At 44.6% G+C, this 14112-nt stretch overlaps 6 protein-coding genes across 6 annotated transcripts; 2 read left to right on the forward strand and 4 right to left on the reverse strand.

The window, feature by feature from the left end:
• Positions 1-1413: 1413 nt before the first annotated feature.
• BDR25DRAFT_291688 (uncharacterized protein) lies at positions 1414-2442 on the reverse strand. The gene is made up of 2 exons (XM_033688607.1): positions 1919-2442; positions 1414-1873 (listed from the first exon to the last, which is right to left on the reverse strand). The coding sequence occupies exons 1-2, from the start codon at positions 2303-2305 to the stop codon at positions 1520-1522; spliced, it is 741 nt and encodes a 246-aa protein (XP_033544553.1). The 5' UTR covers positions 2306-2442; the 3' UTR covers positions 1414-1519.
• A 337-nt stretch (positions 2443-2779) lies between these two features.
• BDR25DRAFT_234006 (uncharacterized protein) lies at positions 2780-3040 on the reverse strand (the record flags this gene model as incomplete). Its single annotated transcript, XM_033685462.1, has 1 exon — positions 2780-3040. A coding segment is annotated over one exon (261 nt), but the record flags the coding sequence as incomplete, so codon positions are not given.
• A 1651-nt stretch (positions 3041-4691) lies between these two features.
• On the reverse strand, positions 4692-6487 carry BDR25DRAFT_374557 (uncharacterized protein; the record flags this gene model as incomplete). The annotated part of the gene is made up of 4 exons (XM_033697333.1): positions 6173-6487; positions 5484-6130; positions 4875-5436; positions 4692-4822 (listed from the first exon to the last, which is right to left on the reverse strand). Coding segments are annotated over exons 1-4 (1343 nt in total), but the record flags the coding sequence as incomplete, so codon positions are not given.
• Positions 6488-6648: 161 nt separating this feature from the next.
• Positions 6649-8787, forward strand: BDR25DRAFT_305454 (uncharacterized protein). Its single transcript, XM_033690414.1, has 2 exons — positions 6649-7223; positions 7289-8787. Exons 1-2 carry the CDS (start codon positions 6834-6836, stop codon positions 8663-8665), a joined length of 1767 nt encoding a protein of 588 aa, XP_033544556.1. The 5' UTR covers positions 6649-6833; the 3' UTR covers positions 8666-8787.
• Positions 8788-9124: 337 nt separating this feature from the next.
• On the forward strand, positions 9125-10463 carry BDR25DRAFT_266711 (uncharacterized protein). The gene is made up of 2 exons (XM_033687006.1): positions 9125-10168; positions 10217-10463. The coding sequence occupies exons 1-2, from the start codon at positions 9131-9133 to the stop codon at positions 10331-10333; spliced, it is 1155 nt and encodes a 384-aa protein (XP_033544557.1). The 5' UTR covers positions 9125-9130; the 3' UTR covers positions 10334-10463.
• Positions 10464-12659: 2196 nt separating this feature from the next.
• On the reverse strand, positions 12660-13439 carry BDR25DRAFT_233988 (uncharacterized protein; the record flags this gene model as incomplete). Its single annotated transcript, XM_033685460.1, has 1 exon — positions 12660-13439. The coding sequence occupies one exon, from the start codon at positions 13437-13439 to the stop codon at positions 12660-12662; it is 780 nt and encodes a 259-aa protein (XP_033544558.1).
• Between the last annotated feature and the right edge of the window lie 673 nt (positions 13440-14112).

Genomic DNA, 14112 nt, shown 5'->3' on the forward strand with positions numbered 1-14112 from the left:
TAAATAATATCTTGTGTTATATTACTTTATATAGGGCTAAAGTAGGCTGTTTTGCGCTAGAATAGGGTGGTTTTAGTAGGGGCTTGGCAAAAGTGGCCGGCCAACCTGTGTGGCCGGCCAACCCGTTAGGTACGTTATAAATAGTAATAATTTTATTATTTTTATAGTATTACTAAAAATAAAGTAAGTTATAGCTTTTATAGCTATTAATAACTAGTAAATAGTAGCTACTAATAGTACACTTTTTTATATATGCGTTAAAGTGCTTTAACTAGTCTAAACTAAGCTAATTAGTAGTCTAGCTATACTTAAAAACTAGAATAACTTAATTTTAAAATAACTTTTTTTTATACTAGTTTAAAAAGTAATTACTACTTTAAAAAATAATAAAAAGTAAAATAGCTTACTTTTTTAGCATTAATACCTTAGATAGCTGTTATCTACTTCTAGTTACCTAGCTAAACTACTTTTAGCTATTTTTATTTTTCTAAACTTATAATAACTACTTTAGTAAATATTTAGCTTATTATAAACTTTATTTTATTAAAGTTATGTATGTTATTATTTTAAATACTATACTTAGCTTTAATGTTTTTTATAAAGTTAAACTAGCTTTAAATTACTATAAAATTTTTATAAAAAGCTTTTTTATAGTTATACTTATATATAAACTTTACTTTAAGCTTTAAGTAACACTTAATAAATATATTAAGCTAGTTTATACTAATATAGCTTATATTACATTTAGTGTGTAAAGAATTAGCTATATTAGCTATAGCTGCTAGCTAAAAGGGAAAATTTTATATATTTAGCTTAAGTATGTGCTAAATAATTACTTACTTTTTATTATTATTTAGCTTTTATAAATTAGCTATATAATTAGCTTAAAAAAGTTATTTAGTGTGTTAGTTACTTATTATTTTTTAAAAAACTTTATAAATAGCTATAGTATATTACTTAAAAAGTATTATATTTTATTTAAAAGCTTAAAGTATAAGCTATATTTAATATTTTTTTAACATGTCTAAGTAGTGTTATTAGAAATATATTAGTGTAGAAAAAGTAGTGTAGTGTAGTCTTAGTAAAAGTAAGTAACTTAGGTGTGTAAGCAACTTGCCTCTAAAGTACGTTATTATTATAGATAAAGTAAATTTAAGTTAGCTATTAAATAATAAGCAAGATATAATAAAATAGACTAAAAAAGTATAAAATTAGCTACTATATTATAAAGTTAATAATGCTATAGCTACTAATACTAGTAAAGTTACTAAGTTAAAATCTATAATATTTATAAAGTAGGTATTATAGATTATATTCTTTTTATTTAATTAATTAATATAGGTGTTATAGAGTAAAATGTAATTTAATTATAAAAATGTTATTAAAGTAGACTGTTCACTTGTGTAGTCTGCTCGCTTGTGAAATACGTTACTTATAATGCCTCTAATCCTGGATAAAATACTGGATATTACCAGCTTCTTTAGCTTGATCTAGATGGGGCATTAGATACCAATGAAATTTACTCATTTTGCCGCCTGTCAGCATCTGTTGCCTCCCCGTAGGATTTTGCCGTCTCCACGCGAGCGCCCGCAGTGAACTTGCGAGAAGCTTTTGGTTTCGCCTCGAAATCGTCTTGGGCAGGAGAGAATTCGCGAACCATAGGAGGGATATTGTCAGAATTTTTGTGCAAAGAAGGTAGCGAGTTTCGTCGCGTACGTCTCCCCACCCATGCATGCTCTGGTCTCTTATCCGCATTACGGTTCTCTAAAAGAAGACTGGCTCCACGGTTCCGCAGACGGCGCGTATGCTCAAATAAAATTTCGGTTTCGCGTGGACCCATCTCGCTAAGGATGATGATGTAATTAGGGTCAGACTAGAGTTCTTAGTCTCGTGATCAAGCTTTGTGAGGAAAACTTACGCGGTCTATCTCATATGGGATGTTGTAGTATATCAGAGTATCAATGGCCAAATGGTCCTTGTGCACTTTTACATACGTAGGCTCCTGTGTCGGTATCCAAGGCAAGGGCTTAGCCGAGGACTTTCCCTGCTCGAGTTCGTCTTTCGGATTGACCATGCCTTCAATCTGGTTCTCTTGAAAGCCGAATTTAGCAAGACGCTTTCTCATTCCCTCCTCAAATTGCTGCTCTCTAGCGTTCTTCTCTATCTTCTCCTTGGTCTTGGGTCTTTCATTGGTGCCTTCTATAGACGTAGATTTTGTTTGTTGCGTCGTGTTTCCCTTCGGCCACTTTGGAGCCAAAGGGTTATTGAATTCAACGTCTTTCTGTCTCGGAATATTTGCGTGCATTGCTTCCTGTTGCTGTATCTCAGATTCTTGTCGCTGAGCCTCCTCTTCATCTGCTCGCTGTCTGAGGGCTTCTAGTCGCGCTTCCTCTTGACGTTCTCTCTTTGCTCGTAGTGACCTCCAAGCATCGCGCGTCTGTACTTCTGAATACAACTCAGATGAATTGTCTTCTTCATAATCAGCGGGTATGAGAACGTCAGGCTCGGGGGGGCGTTCTTTCGCTACAGAAGCACCCTCGGAGTGAGGTGCCGTTCGAGGTCCTTGGCCAGACGCAGCTTGTTTACCTTTGGCCTGCATATTCTCTGTTGCAGCATTTTCGCCGTCTTTCCTAGCTTGGGGGCTGTCAATCGAGTAGTCAGCTAGCTCTTCAATTGCTCCTCCGGCCTCCTCCAACGCTTCTTGATAGAATTGTCTGCGGTCGGTCCTGTCCACATCTGGGTGGTTCGGCCAATCTCCGAGGGGAGGTTTGAAGACAACGCGCGGGCTATAGCCTTCGCATTGGCGTTTGGACTTGATACAGTTGGCACAGGTCGGCCGCTCTTCGCCGCACTTGATGCGTCTCTTGCGGCAGGTCAGGCAGCTGGTTTTGGTCAACTTGCGGGAAGCTCTGGGAGGAACCTCTTCCTCCGACGAAGCCTCTTGGGAAAGGGTTTGCCCAGGTTGAGCGAGATAACTGCCTTCCTTGCTCGGACCAGCCTTGCTATCGGCCTGTCCCCCTTCTTGTCCCTGGGAAGTCATACTCAGGACGGCGCCCTCCAGCCGGAGTAACCTTTGCCTAAGCTCGTCCGTGTCGGCTACTGTAGATGCATTCACTCCCGGTTTAGTATCTCCAATATGACCCCCCAGATCCTCTACTAGAGCTTCAAGACGTTGTAGTCTCTCTCTGAGTTGAACCTCGTTCCTTGATTGTCCTTGTTGCAAATCACGTATGTGTTCAGCCGTGTTCACTGGCTGCTCATGAGGGTTGCGGGGTGGCTGATTGAGTCCACTGGACCCAGCCTCGGCTATGCCCCGCTCCTGTGCGTGGCTCGATGCTCCAACCTCATTCAAGGGTTTACTGCTGTCGGGTAGCTGCTTCTCCGATGGCCTGTCAATAATGGCCTGGATCTGAGTTTCATTAAAACCAAACCTCTCGAGACGTCGGCGCATCTCTTCTTCAAGTTGTTTCTCCTGAGCCTCCTTTTTCACTTTGTCTTGCTCCTCCTTTTGTTTCTGCTTTAACAAGAATCGGTCCCATTCTTCCTTTTCTTTCTGTTTCTGGTGCGCCTCCTCTATCTTAAGCCGCGTGATAAGTTCTTCGCGCTGCCTCCGAGCTTCTACTTCGTCTTCAGACTTTCTACGCTCATATTCCGCGACTATTCGCTCTAGCTCTTCTTTTGCCTTTCTCTCTTTTCTGAGCCGCTCTGCGTTGTACTCATCAACAGCCCGTTGTCGTGCTTCCCTTTCTTTCTGTTCAGCTTCTTTGAGTTTGGAGGTGTTTTCTGCTATTATACGGGCACGCTCTAGACGGGCTTCTTCCCTCTGCCGAATATGTTCTGCGTCGTATTCATCAAGTGTTCGTGAGTGATCCTCCTCCTCATGATTCTCTCTGGGCTTATCCTCAGTTTTGGACAGATCCACGTAATTTTGTGTTGAATTCTCAGCCCCGAACGCCATATTGCCCGCAGGTTCTTCAGATACGACACAGAGAATCTCACTGCTCGTTTCATCGGCACGGAGTCCCACGTCTCGTGCCGTGTTTTCATCATGTCTCAAATTTCTGCCCTTAAAGAGCAGAAGTACCCTCTTTGGATCATTTACTCGTAATCTTTTAGCCGCAGCATGCCTTAGATTACGTACTGTTAATTCCCCCCTCTGAATGCTGCCGGCTGGGAAATGCGTTGGGTAGCGCGTCCCCTTGTGCTTAAATACTAAAACATCGGTATGGCTGTCGGAGTGTTTGTCCTCTGGGGGGTTGGATCTAAAGTCTTCCGTGGTGACATGGGAGAAGTAGTCTATACCCGAAGTCTCCAGTCGTTCCCTTTCCTCGAGCTCCCCGTAATCGCTCTCGAGAGCGCGATCCATCCTATTGAGAACCTGTTGAACTGCTTTTACCAGTTCCTTTCGCCTCGCTCGGGCATGTATATCGCCGTAGGTCTCTACTCCATCGAGTTTTAACAGAATACATACCAGAACAGCCTCGTAAAGCCTCTTGTGCTCCTTGTCTCGTTGAGTCTTTTGTCGAGGAGGGGAAGCTATGAAGTCTTCACAAGCAGGGGCGTGATTGGTGTAGAAATCCGAGGCTATCGCTGCGATTTGTTCAAGTGTTGCCTTGACTGAGGAGTGTTCATCGTTGGGCTCCAGCTTCGCGAGTTTGCCTTCGTCTCCCCCCTTAGTTTCCGTAGATTCTTGTAGATCCCCCCCAGAAGCCGCGTCCTTCTGCTTTTCACGACAGATAGGGCAGTACCATTTCCCATTGCCGGTAGGGATTTCTTGTGATGTTATACCGACGCAGCCTAGGTGGAACCATTCCTTCTCGCACTAAAATGTATTAGTGATTACCTAGCGCGAGAAAAGAGCGTGGGATACTAACGCTGCTGTTACCACAAGCGATCATATTGCCATAGCTGACATTGTTGCATAGGCAGTACCTTGGTTCATCGTCGGGGTCACTATCATCGAATGTATCACTGATGTCAGAAAGGTCTTCATCTTGCCATCGATTCACATTTAGAGATTCTTCCTCGTCATCTTGAGGTTCTTCTTCGGTGGCGTCTAGGTTCGGCGGTAAGGCAAATAAGGCCAGTTCTTCGTGGTGACGGCCAAGGTGCTTTTGCAAAGCTTTCAGAGTCATCCGCTTATCACATAGTGGACAATCAGCCTGATTAGTAAGGTTTGCGGTCCGTGCCGCTGTCCGCTTCAATACGGATAGCATCTTTGGCGCAGAGAGGTCGGAATGAGACCTTTGGACGTGGTTCTCGAAATCTTCTTCTGTGGAGAATATCTTATCGCAGCCTTCAACACACTGCCACGAAGTTCTATGAGCTTTGAGTTCATGTGTAAACCAAGTATGGCGGGAATCGTAGAGCCGATCTGCAGTAGTGCAATGCTCAAATGTACAGCAGTAAGGGTGAAGGTCTCGATACACGTGTTGCCTAGGGTGGTTAGCTGGGTGCCAGTACGGAACTTGCAGTATACATACTTCCAGCCTAACTTCGTATGGATAGACAGTATCATGAAACAAAGAGGGCATTCAAAATGCTCTTCCTCACGAGCCTCTTTCGGTAATGGCGGTACTCGAATGGCCGCATTCACTGACGTGGCGTATGAGGTTTGTGAAAGTGCGTCATCACCGTCAAAAACATTGAGACTGTTGGTTCGAGCTATAGGAATGGGGGTTGCCTCAGTGCTGTTGGTCGTGTGTTCCGTTCGGGGCTCTTCAAATCCAATCATTTCCATATTCTTAGCAAGCTTCTGATGGTGTGCCTCACGATAGCTCAGATACTGTCGTCGTCCGGAAAGTGCGCGCCCCAGTCTCTCGGCTAGATACGGTTCGCATTCGGGGAACTTTTCCCTCGCGTGTAATATGTCATGCTCTACAAAGTATGACTTGTCCACAGTGATTGTAGACCGAGACTGGTTATTAGGCGCCGGGTCTCTGACACTCATGGATAGTCTGAAGAGACATGTAATAGAGTTTTTGACACTCGCTAGAAGCTGTTTCAGTTCCGTGTCGTTTTGATCACCGTCCTCCCTTGTACTCTCGGTATCAAATTCGGAATCGCTGTCCGAGTCGGATAGCTCGTCCCACGGTACTTTTTGTTCCGTGACAATTGCAAGGGCCGTTCGCTAGTCAGAAAATGCGATAGAGAATTCTAGGAAGGGATTTACCATTTTTAAGAGACGCTTGCAAGGCGGTCAAGAGATTGTGAGTCTCCGTCTTGAGGTGTGCAGCATCGCGAAGCCGATACTCGAGCGATCGCTGGCCTTTGCGATGTGCAGCAACATTGCCAGCCCATATCCTGAATCGATCTAGCTCATCTTTCACGGCTTCTGGTCGGACCTGGGCTGCGAATCGCGGGGCTGTCTTCAGAGCCTCCTCGAGACTGACGAATGCGATACCGTTATCATGAACCCGAGTGAAGATAAGTGGACTATGATCCATCGTCACTGAGCTAGGACAATGCTTTCCATGGGTGTACGGAGTATTTGGAGGTCGATATCACTGATAGATGGATGCTTGGTAGGCTGCTGGGGTGCTACGGTAGGTGCCGGGCTCTGGACGTGGATAATGGATGCTGATTTGGGGGCTAAAGCCCCGCATGACCTCGGTCGTCTCATCGCCTCAGCCTCCTACCTCTGCTCAGCTCAAGACCTCTGGTCTCCCAGGCATCTGGCAAATAACCCTGCTGTTACGGCTAGAGGCCATCTACGTCCGGCCATGCTCATTGTTAGCATTGCCCCTACGTTTCTCTGCTCGTGAGCCTCCATTGTCAGCGAGCTCGCCGCACCAACTTTCAGCCTCGTGTGCGCAACCCTTGTCACTACCGCCATGGCGACGGGCGTGGAAACTGCAGGCCTAGTCCTAGGCTCCATTCCCTTGATTCTGGCCGGGCTTGAATTCTACATGAAAGGCATAGCGGTGACCAAGCGCTGCTTCAAATATCGAGAACAATTCAACAGTCTCATCGATGAACTTCGAACGGAGAACGCCATATGCACCAACAGCATTAATCTGCTCCTCGTCGGCATCGTTAAGCAGAAAGACATGGCCGAGTTTCTGGTGGACCCATGCGGCGACCGCTGGAAAGAGGCGAAGTTTGACCGGAAGCTAAAGCAGCGGCTCGGCGCGAGCTACGAGTCTTATATGGCTACTGTCAGTGAGCTGAGTAGGGCGGCACAGGCTTTTAAGCAGAGGCTAAAGCTGAACCCTTCAGGCAAGGTATGTGCTAGCAAAAAAAAGGAATTCTACACTTTGACTCTTAGTGCACGCTAAACGCCCTATAGCCCCAATTCGCCGATGAGATGGCCTTTAAGGAGTGCTTCAAGCGACTTAAATTCAGTTTAAAGAAGTGTGACTATGACGATCTCATGGCTAGACTTCGCCGTGCGAACTCTTCTCTTCATCGGTTAACAACACAGACCATCTCCCTCGAAAGTTTGCAGAGCTCCTGCAAATCGGACGGACGGTCTATTCCAAATTTTAATGCTATTCACGATCGAGCCAAGGGATTTCACTTTGCACTACGTTCGGGGTGGAAGTGTCCATGTCACGCTGATCACACCGTCAACTTGCGCCTAGAGCCTCGTATGGACGATGCCCAGAGCGACGACTCGTCCGATGAAGACGAAGAATATGATGCGATGCGAGATTCATTCCACGTAGTCTTCTGCAACGGTCATGAGGAATTATTAAAAAGCACCAGCAGTCCAACAGTGGCTAAAAAGCCATGGACTTGGGAAGAGGCCGATGTCCACATCACCTTAGAGAAGAAGAGTTCATCTGACACTCCATCAGCAGCAGTTAAAGCTGGAGCAGGGGGCGGAAAAGGCGTGCGCTTTGCATGCCAGGCAAAGAAAGCCGTCAAGGCGGCACTCGATCCCACCCCAAACTTGCAACCTATACAAGACCTCTGCGCGGCAATATGCACCTTGCAGAAGCTACATCGCACCGTCTGTCTTTCGCTCTTGGAGAATGAGTACAACAGGCAGAAATACGGGATACTAATCTACCCTCTAAAAGAACGACCGTCAGATACTGAAGCGTGGTCGATAGCCTCCCTGCGAAGCGTGTTACAAGATCCCGGATTTGCTCGGCGTGACCGCCTCCAGTTAGCTGTGACGCTAGCCTCCAGTGTTCTGCAACTACATGAAACGCCATGGCTGGACGAGAGCTGGGGAATGGACGACATCCTTTTTATCAAACGCACCGGCAAAGCAGCGTATGGTCACCCTTTTGTCACACAACGATACGATCAAGCGACTCAAATTCCTTCAAATCCAATGCCAGCGTCGATGCGTAGGATCATTAGAAATCAAACCCTCTACGCGCTTGGGATTTCTCTTATCGAGCTCTGGTACGGTAAGACCATGTCGGACCTGCGTAAGCCTGAAGACGGGGCACTCGGCAACGGTAGTGCAGATATCATGGCTCAGTGGAACACGGCCGACCGACTGGTTGACGAGCTCTACAATGATGCTGGAGGCAAGTACAGCGATGCAGTGCGAAGATGCATTCGATGCGATTTTGACCAGCGGGCGAGCAGTCTAGAGGACGCGGCTTTCCAGAAAGCAGTGTTTCAGGGGGTCGTCGCTCAGCTCAAGGAGAATTTTGACTTTCTGTATTGGCAGGATGTGCCCGTTGCACACGACGAAGCCGGGTAGAAATCTTTGTATTTTCTGGTCGCTCCGAGTCGCATACCAAGACGGAACGGAATATATACAGTACAACCGTATGTCCTTAGTTAATGCATATCAAAGGCACGTTCATCTGGCGATCTACTTTCTATAATAAGCAGGTGTGCCTTGAAGATGGCAAACTCTAGCATTTTGTCCGGTGAGATTCTCCAGAACTTCTTCTGCTCTTCATAATGTCTAATGGAGGGAGCGGCGACAGGGATTGGATCAAGGCGGATGTATGCGCACTTATGATTCGGCCGGACCCGAAGTCCAGCTCGTATCTAGAATTGACTCCTTCAGAAAGCATGTGGCACTCGGCTGGAGGTGATGAGGAAACACGTGGTCAAGATAGCAAGAAAATCTAAGCCTGAAATGGAATAGTGCAGTTTCACCGCTTGAAGACTTCGCGCTAAAGGCGCAACATCCTCCAAGACATTCACCATCCTTCACATGCCAATGCCTCCCTTTCGCATCTCTCCCTTAGTCTCAAAACCTGTTCTCTCACCTTTCCGACTACCGAGGCCTCTTTTCTGCAATCAACCTCTCTGCCTTCTCCGGACCACTCTCCAAACGCGCGGCAAACATGGGAGACGTGAATCAAAGCCTGTTAAGTCAACTATCCCCACAACGCAGGACAGAACCCGCCTAGAACCTAACCCGGAACCTTCAAATGAGCAGCATAACGAGGGCGAAGATATTCACTTTGCCCCAAACCAAGGGGAATATAAGCATGATGATGAACGAGAGGCCCGACAAGTGAGAGTGAGGTATCTGCGACCCGCTCTATGGGCTGTTGCAGCCTCGTCCGGAATATATGCTCTCTTCGCATACTGGGAGGCAAAATCGGAGGTGGAAGAAGCTTCTCAGCGCTTCCGGATCCGGGTGCCTCAGTTTTCCAGTCCACAGCCCGCTGGTCCTGCCCAAACTATATCACAAGCCTGGAACGACCTCGATTCAATTTCGAGGTTGAGCTACGGAATCATCGCCGTGAATGGCCTTGTTCATCTCACTCGATATATTGACCCCAACTACTGGAACTCCCTGTGGCATACGCCGGCTCTAAACCATAATTATACACTTCTAACCCATATGTTTGTACACTCTGGTCCGGCTCATCTCCTTTTCAATATGTATGCGTGCTACAACTTCTTGCGACCTGTCGCTCGATCCCAGCTCTTTGAAGGTAGCTCCTATCATACCCTTTCGTTCTTCCTCTCGGCTGGCATTCTTTCCGGTTATGCCCAGCATTGGAGTACTATATTTGCAAGCCGAGCGAGAGTGATCCCCCAAGCTTTTATTCCATGTGGAGGAGCAAGTGGCGCCATTTTTGCGATCTTTAGTACCTTCTGTATGCAGTATCCAGACAGTGGGATCGGCATCATTCTATTACCCTTCAGCTTTGAAGCGCAATACTTCTTACCATGTATCATGGCTTTCGATTTATATGGAATGGTATTTGGATTCAAGTCAATCAATTGGGGGCATGCTGTGAGTTTATGACATCAACATCATAAACACTCGATTAACAACCAGCAGGCCCATTTCTCGGGGGCATTAATTGGTGTCGCTTACTCTTACTTTGACGGCAAAATAATGATATGGGACCCTTTAGTCCGCTTCTTCCGGACTCACCTAGAGAAGAAGTCTCCCTGATCCCTCCTTAGTTCTGTTGCTAAGCCTTCAACCATCTCTGGTATCCGGATTGAGCCAAACTGATATGTATCATTACCCCCACACTTTTTGTAACCGCATACAAGAAGTTTTGCGATTCTCTAGAAAATATTCTTAGGCGTTTTAAAATTGATTCATTCATTTGTACGTTGATGCCATCATGTTTACCAATATGCAACGTTTTCCTAATTTTCCTCCATTTGTGAGGTCACCACTCTCGCCCATTGCTTCACTCGCTCATAGGGGCTATCTGTTCCACTGCATGGGTTGGTATCCTAGTTAACTCCATTTATGGTAGTACGGAAATGATACACGTCAGCCTGACGGCGAGGGACTCATGCTACTTCTTAGCACTCAATCCGCTGTGTTCTGTGGCACGTGATAATTGAACCAGGTGAAACTACGTCACATGACGTAGTGTTTCATCTCAATATGAGTCAGCGCAGTAGTAGCTACTGCTGCTAGTAAAGTTACTAAGCTAAGACTTATACTATTTATAAAGTAGATATTATAAATTAGGTTTTCTTTATTATTGTAACGTACTTTATGAGCGAGTTGCTCACACACCTGAGTTGCTTACTTTTGCCAAGACCCTACTAAACTACCCTTTCTACACTAATGCATTCCCCACAACACTACTTAGACGCGCTAAAAGAATGTTAGATACAGCTTACACTCTAAGCTTTTAAATAAGACATAAAACTCTTAAAAAAATGTGCTATAGCTATATGTAAAGTTTTATAAAAGATAATAAATAACTATAGCGCTAGATAACTTTTATAAGCTAATTCTACAGCTAAATTATAAAGGCTAGGTAATAAAAAGAAGTAGGTAATTATTAAGACTATACTTAAGCTATATGCGCAAGGAATTTCCTCTTAGATAGCATTTATAGCTAATATAGCTAATTCTTTGCGCGCTAAGCGTAATCTAGGCTATGTTTACATAAACTAGCCTAGTACATTTGTAAAGCGTTATTTAGAGCTTAAAGTAACATTTAAGTGTAAGTATAACTATAAAAAAGCTCTTTATAAGAGTCCTAGAGTAATTTAGAGCAGGTTTAGCCTTATAGAGAATATTAAAGCTAAGTATAGCATCTAAGATAATAACACATACAACTTTAGCAAAACAAGGTTTATAATTAGCTAGATATCTTTTAACTATACTTACGCTTAAAACTTTACTTTAAGCTCTAAATAACGCTTTATAAACATACTAGGCTAGTTTATGTAAACATAGCCTAGATTATGCTTAGCGCATAAAGAATTAGCTATATTAGCTATAAATGCTATTTAAGAGGAAATTCCTTGCGCATATAGCTTAAGTATAGTCTTAATAATTACCTGCTTCTTTTTATTACCTAGCCTTTATAATTTAGCTGTAGAATTAGCTTATAAAAGTTGTCTAGTGCTATAGTTATTTATTATCTTTTATAGAACTTTATATATAGCTATAGCATATTTCTTTAAGAGTTTTATGTCTTATTTAAAAGCTTAGAGTGTAAGCTGTATCTAATGTTCTTTTAGCGCGTCTAAGTAGTGTTATGGGGAATGCATTAGTGTAGGAAGGGTGGTTTAGTAGGGTCTTAGCAAAAGTAAGCAACTCGGGTGTGTGAGCAACTCGCCCATGAAGTACGTTAAGAGGTACGTTAAGTGTTCTATTAAAGCTAGGCATAACACCTACACTTATATAATAGAAATAGATAATTTAGATAGAGGGACTATATCTAAAGAAAAGTCTACTACTATACGTAGTATAAAAAATTATTATAGTGTTGCGTTGCGTGGCTGACTAGGCGTTTTAGTAGGGTTTGCTACTCTGCTCACTTGCGTGACCCGTTCGCTCATGAAACACGTTATACCAAACAACTAAAACCCTCTTGTGTTTTCTACAGCAAGCTAGACAAGCGAAGAACGTGATACACCTAGCATGTACAGGTAAGATAACAGCAACCTACCTTTTCGCGAGAAACGTGTAGACAAATCTTGCATAAAGTATCCATAAGACTTCAGAAGAAATTCCAGGGCAATCAAATTCCGTGACTAGATGAAAATAGCAAGCAGGCGTGGAGAGGAATATTAAGACCAACAATCTCCGTATTGGAAAATAGGAGAAAGACAAATCGTTGACACCACGAACTTCAAACAAGGACTACAGCTTGTATCCGAGTAGCAAGACCCTTTACACTTGTCTGTGAGAAGCCCTGGTTCCACAACGATAAATTCCAGACATCTCTGCACAGACCTGAACTATGTCTTCATGGCTAATACTAAAAGAGCACCAAGTCTCCGCCTCCCAAGTACTTCCCTCATGGAAATACACTCTTCAAAACATCCCCATACTGCGCATAACTTAACCCCATCTTCTCAATATCATAATCGTTCCAATACCCACCGCCCGCCAATCCACCCCTCTTACTCCACCCCGTAAACTTCGTACGCGCCTGTGCAACCGACGTCCCATAACTCGGCTTCGAATCATTCGTAACCCACACTAGCGGTACAACCTTCATGCCCAGCGAACTCTGCCAGCTCGCAGGATCATTGCTTGCGCCGCCGTCGTAGCACTGTAGATACACTCTGTCCATAAGTAGATTGGGCTCTGTGAGACCGTCGTTCAGCTGCGTGGTGATGGTGCGCCAGAAATTGGTGCTGGTGTAGGGGGAGATGGTATATTTGTATCCGATTTTGCCGAGCATCTTTGCAAAGGAGACTGTGCTGGACGAGTGATATATAGATTCGTCGTCATTATTCACAGCGTCAAGACTCCATGCCGTCTTCAGCGCCTCAAAGTTACGATACAGTGGTGTCTCAGTGCTTGGCCCTGGTGCAGCCATCAGGTCGCGGACATGCTGGGCGTTCATCGAGATCTCGAGCCTGTCGATACCTGTATCGTTTTTTTTGAATGAGCGGACTTTGTCGGCGAGTGCGTCGCCGCCAACGTATGCACCGTTGGCTGCTATCTTAACGTCCTTACTTCCTGCGGTGTTCGAGTAGTACATTATGTCGCCATTATCGAGGATGCCGACACCGAACATGATAAGGGTGTTGAAGCCGGATGTTTTCAAGGCTGTGGTGTTTGACTTCATCACGTCCTTAAATAGGAATATACTCCGTATGCTCGCGGCGAATGAAGAGTGGAGGAGGAGCTGGAATAGGAGAGCTCTAAAGAGTGCGTAACACTTCATCCTGTTCGGTGTCCGCGGTACTCCTCAGGATGTTCGAAGTGTGAATGTCGAGAGCGATGCGGAATGTCGCACTGGTGTTCTAGCCTGCTTGTGAGCGCACGGAATCAAGTCTGTTCTTAAAATTAGTTAAGCCTCGACACATTAATCTACCATACTAATAATCTATTTTCTTTGCCTGGAGTAACGTTGTTTATAATTTAGTGGTGGCAAGTTTGTCTATAATATATTAAATTAGCGGGACTTTTAATAATTTAGCGACGGCTAATACAATGTACCTCATGTGGCTAGCTTTGCACAACTGCGCTGAGAATAAAAGAGATGATGCAAAGCAAAGAAAATTAACCGCCGCGTAAAAGATAAGCAACTTCGTTGCAAATGGAGAGGTGGTGTAAGCATGCAGCTATGTAGAAAGCTGATGAAGTGAAGTGTATTAGTCTAAGTCTAAGTGCTCTGTTGCAGAGTATTTATTTACATCTAATAGCAGGGGCAGTGAGGGCCATGTTAGTGGCTAAGGGGATATAGTAAAGGTAGTAGGAGCTATAGTAACAGCAGTAGAGGCTGTTGAGGCACAGAG

Source organism: Lindgomyces ingoldianus, assembly GCF_010093535.1.
Source record: "Lindgomyces ingoldianus strain ATCC 200398 unplaced genomic scaffold BDR25scaffold_28, whole genome shotgun sequence".
NCBI classification, from domain to species: Eukaryota; Fungi; Ascomycota; class Dothideomycetes; order Pleosporales; family Lindgomycetaceae; genus Lindgomyces; species Lindgomyces ingoldianus.

Excerpts from the sequence above, each read along its gene's own strand:
- BDR25DRAFT_291688 (XM_033688607.1), bottom strand. The coding sequence starts at position 2,305 with ATGCACGCAAATATTCCGAGACAGAAAGACGTTGAATTCAATAACCCT. Across the intron at positions 1,874-1,918 it reads TCCCATATGAGATAGACCGC|TCTGACCCTAATTACATCAT; the intron begins GTAAGTTTTCCT and ends TAAGAACTCTAG.
- BDR25DRAFT_305454 (XM_033690414.1), top strand. The coding sequence starts at position 6,834 with ATGGCGACGGGCGTGGAAACTGCAGGCCTAGTCCTAGGCTCCATTCCC. Across the intron at positions 7,224-7,288 it reads AGCTGAACCCTTCAGGCAAG|CCCCAATTCGCCGATGAGAT; the intron begins GTATGTGCTAGC and ends AACGCCCTATAG.
- BDR25DRAFT_266711 (XM_033687006.1), top strand. The coding sequence starts at position 9,131 with ATGCCAATGCCTCCCTTTCGCATCTCTCCCTTAGTCTCAAAACCTGTT. Across the intron at positions 10,169-10,216 it reads CAATCAATTGGGGGCATGCT|GCCCATTTCTCGGGGGCATT; the intron begins GTGAGTTTATGA and ends AACAACCAGCAG.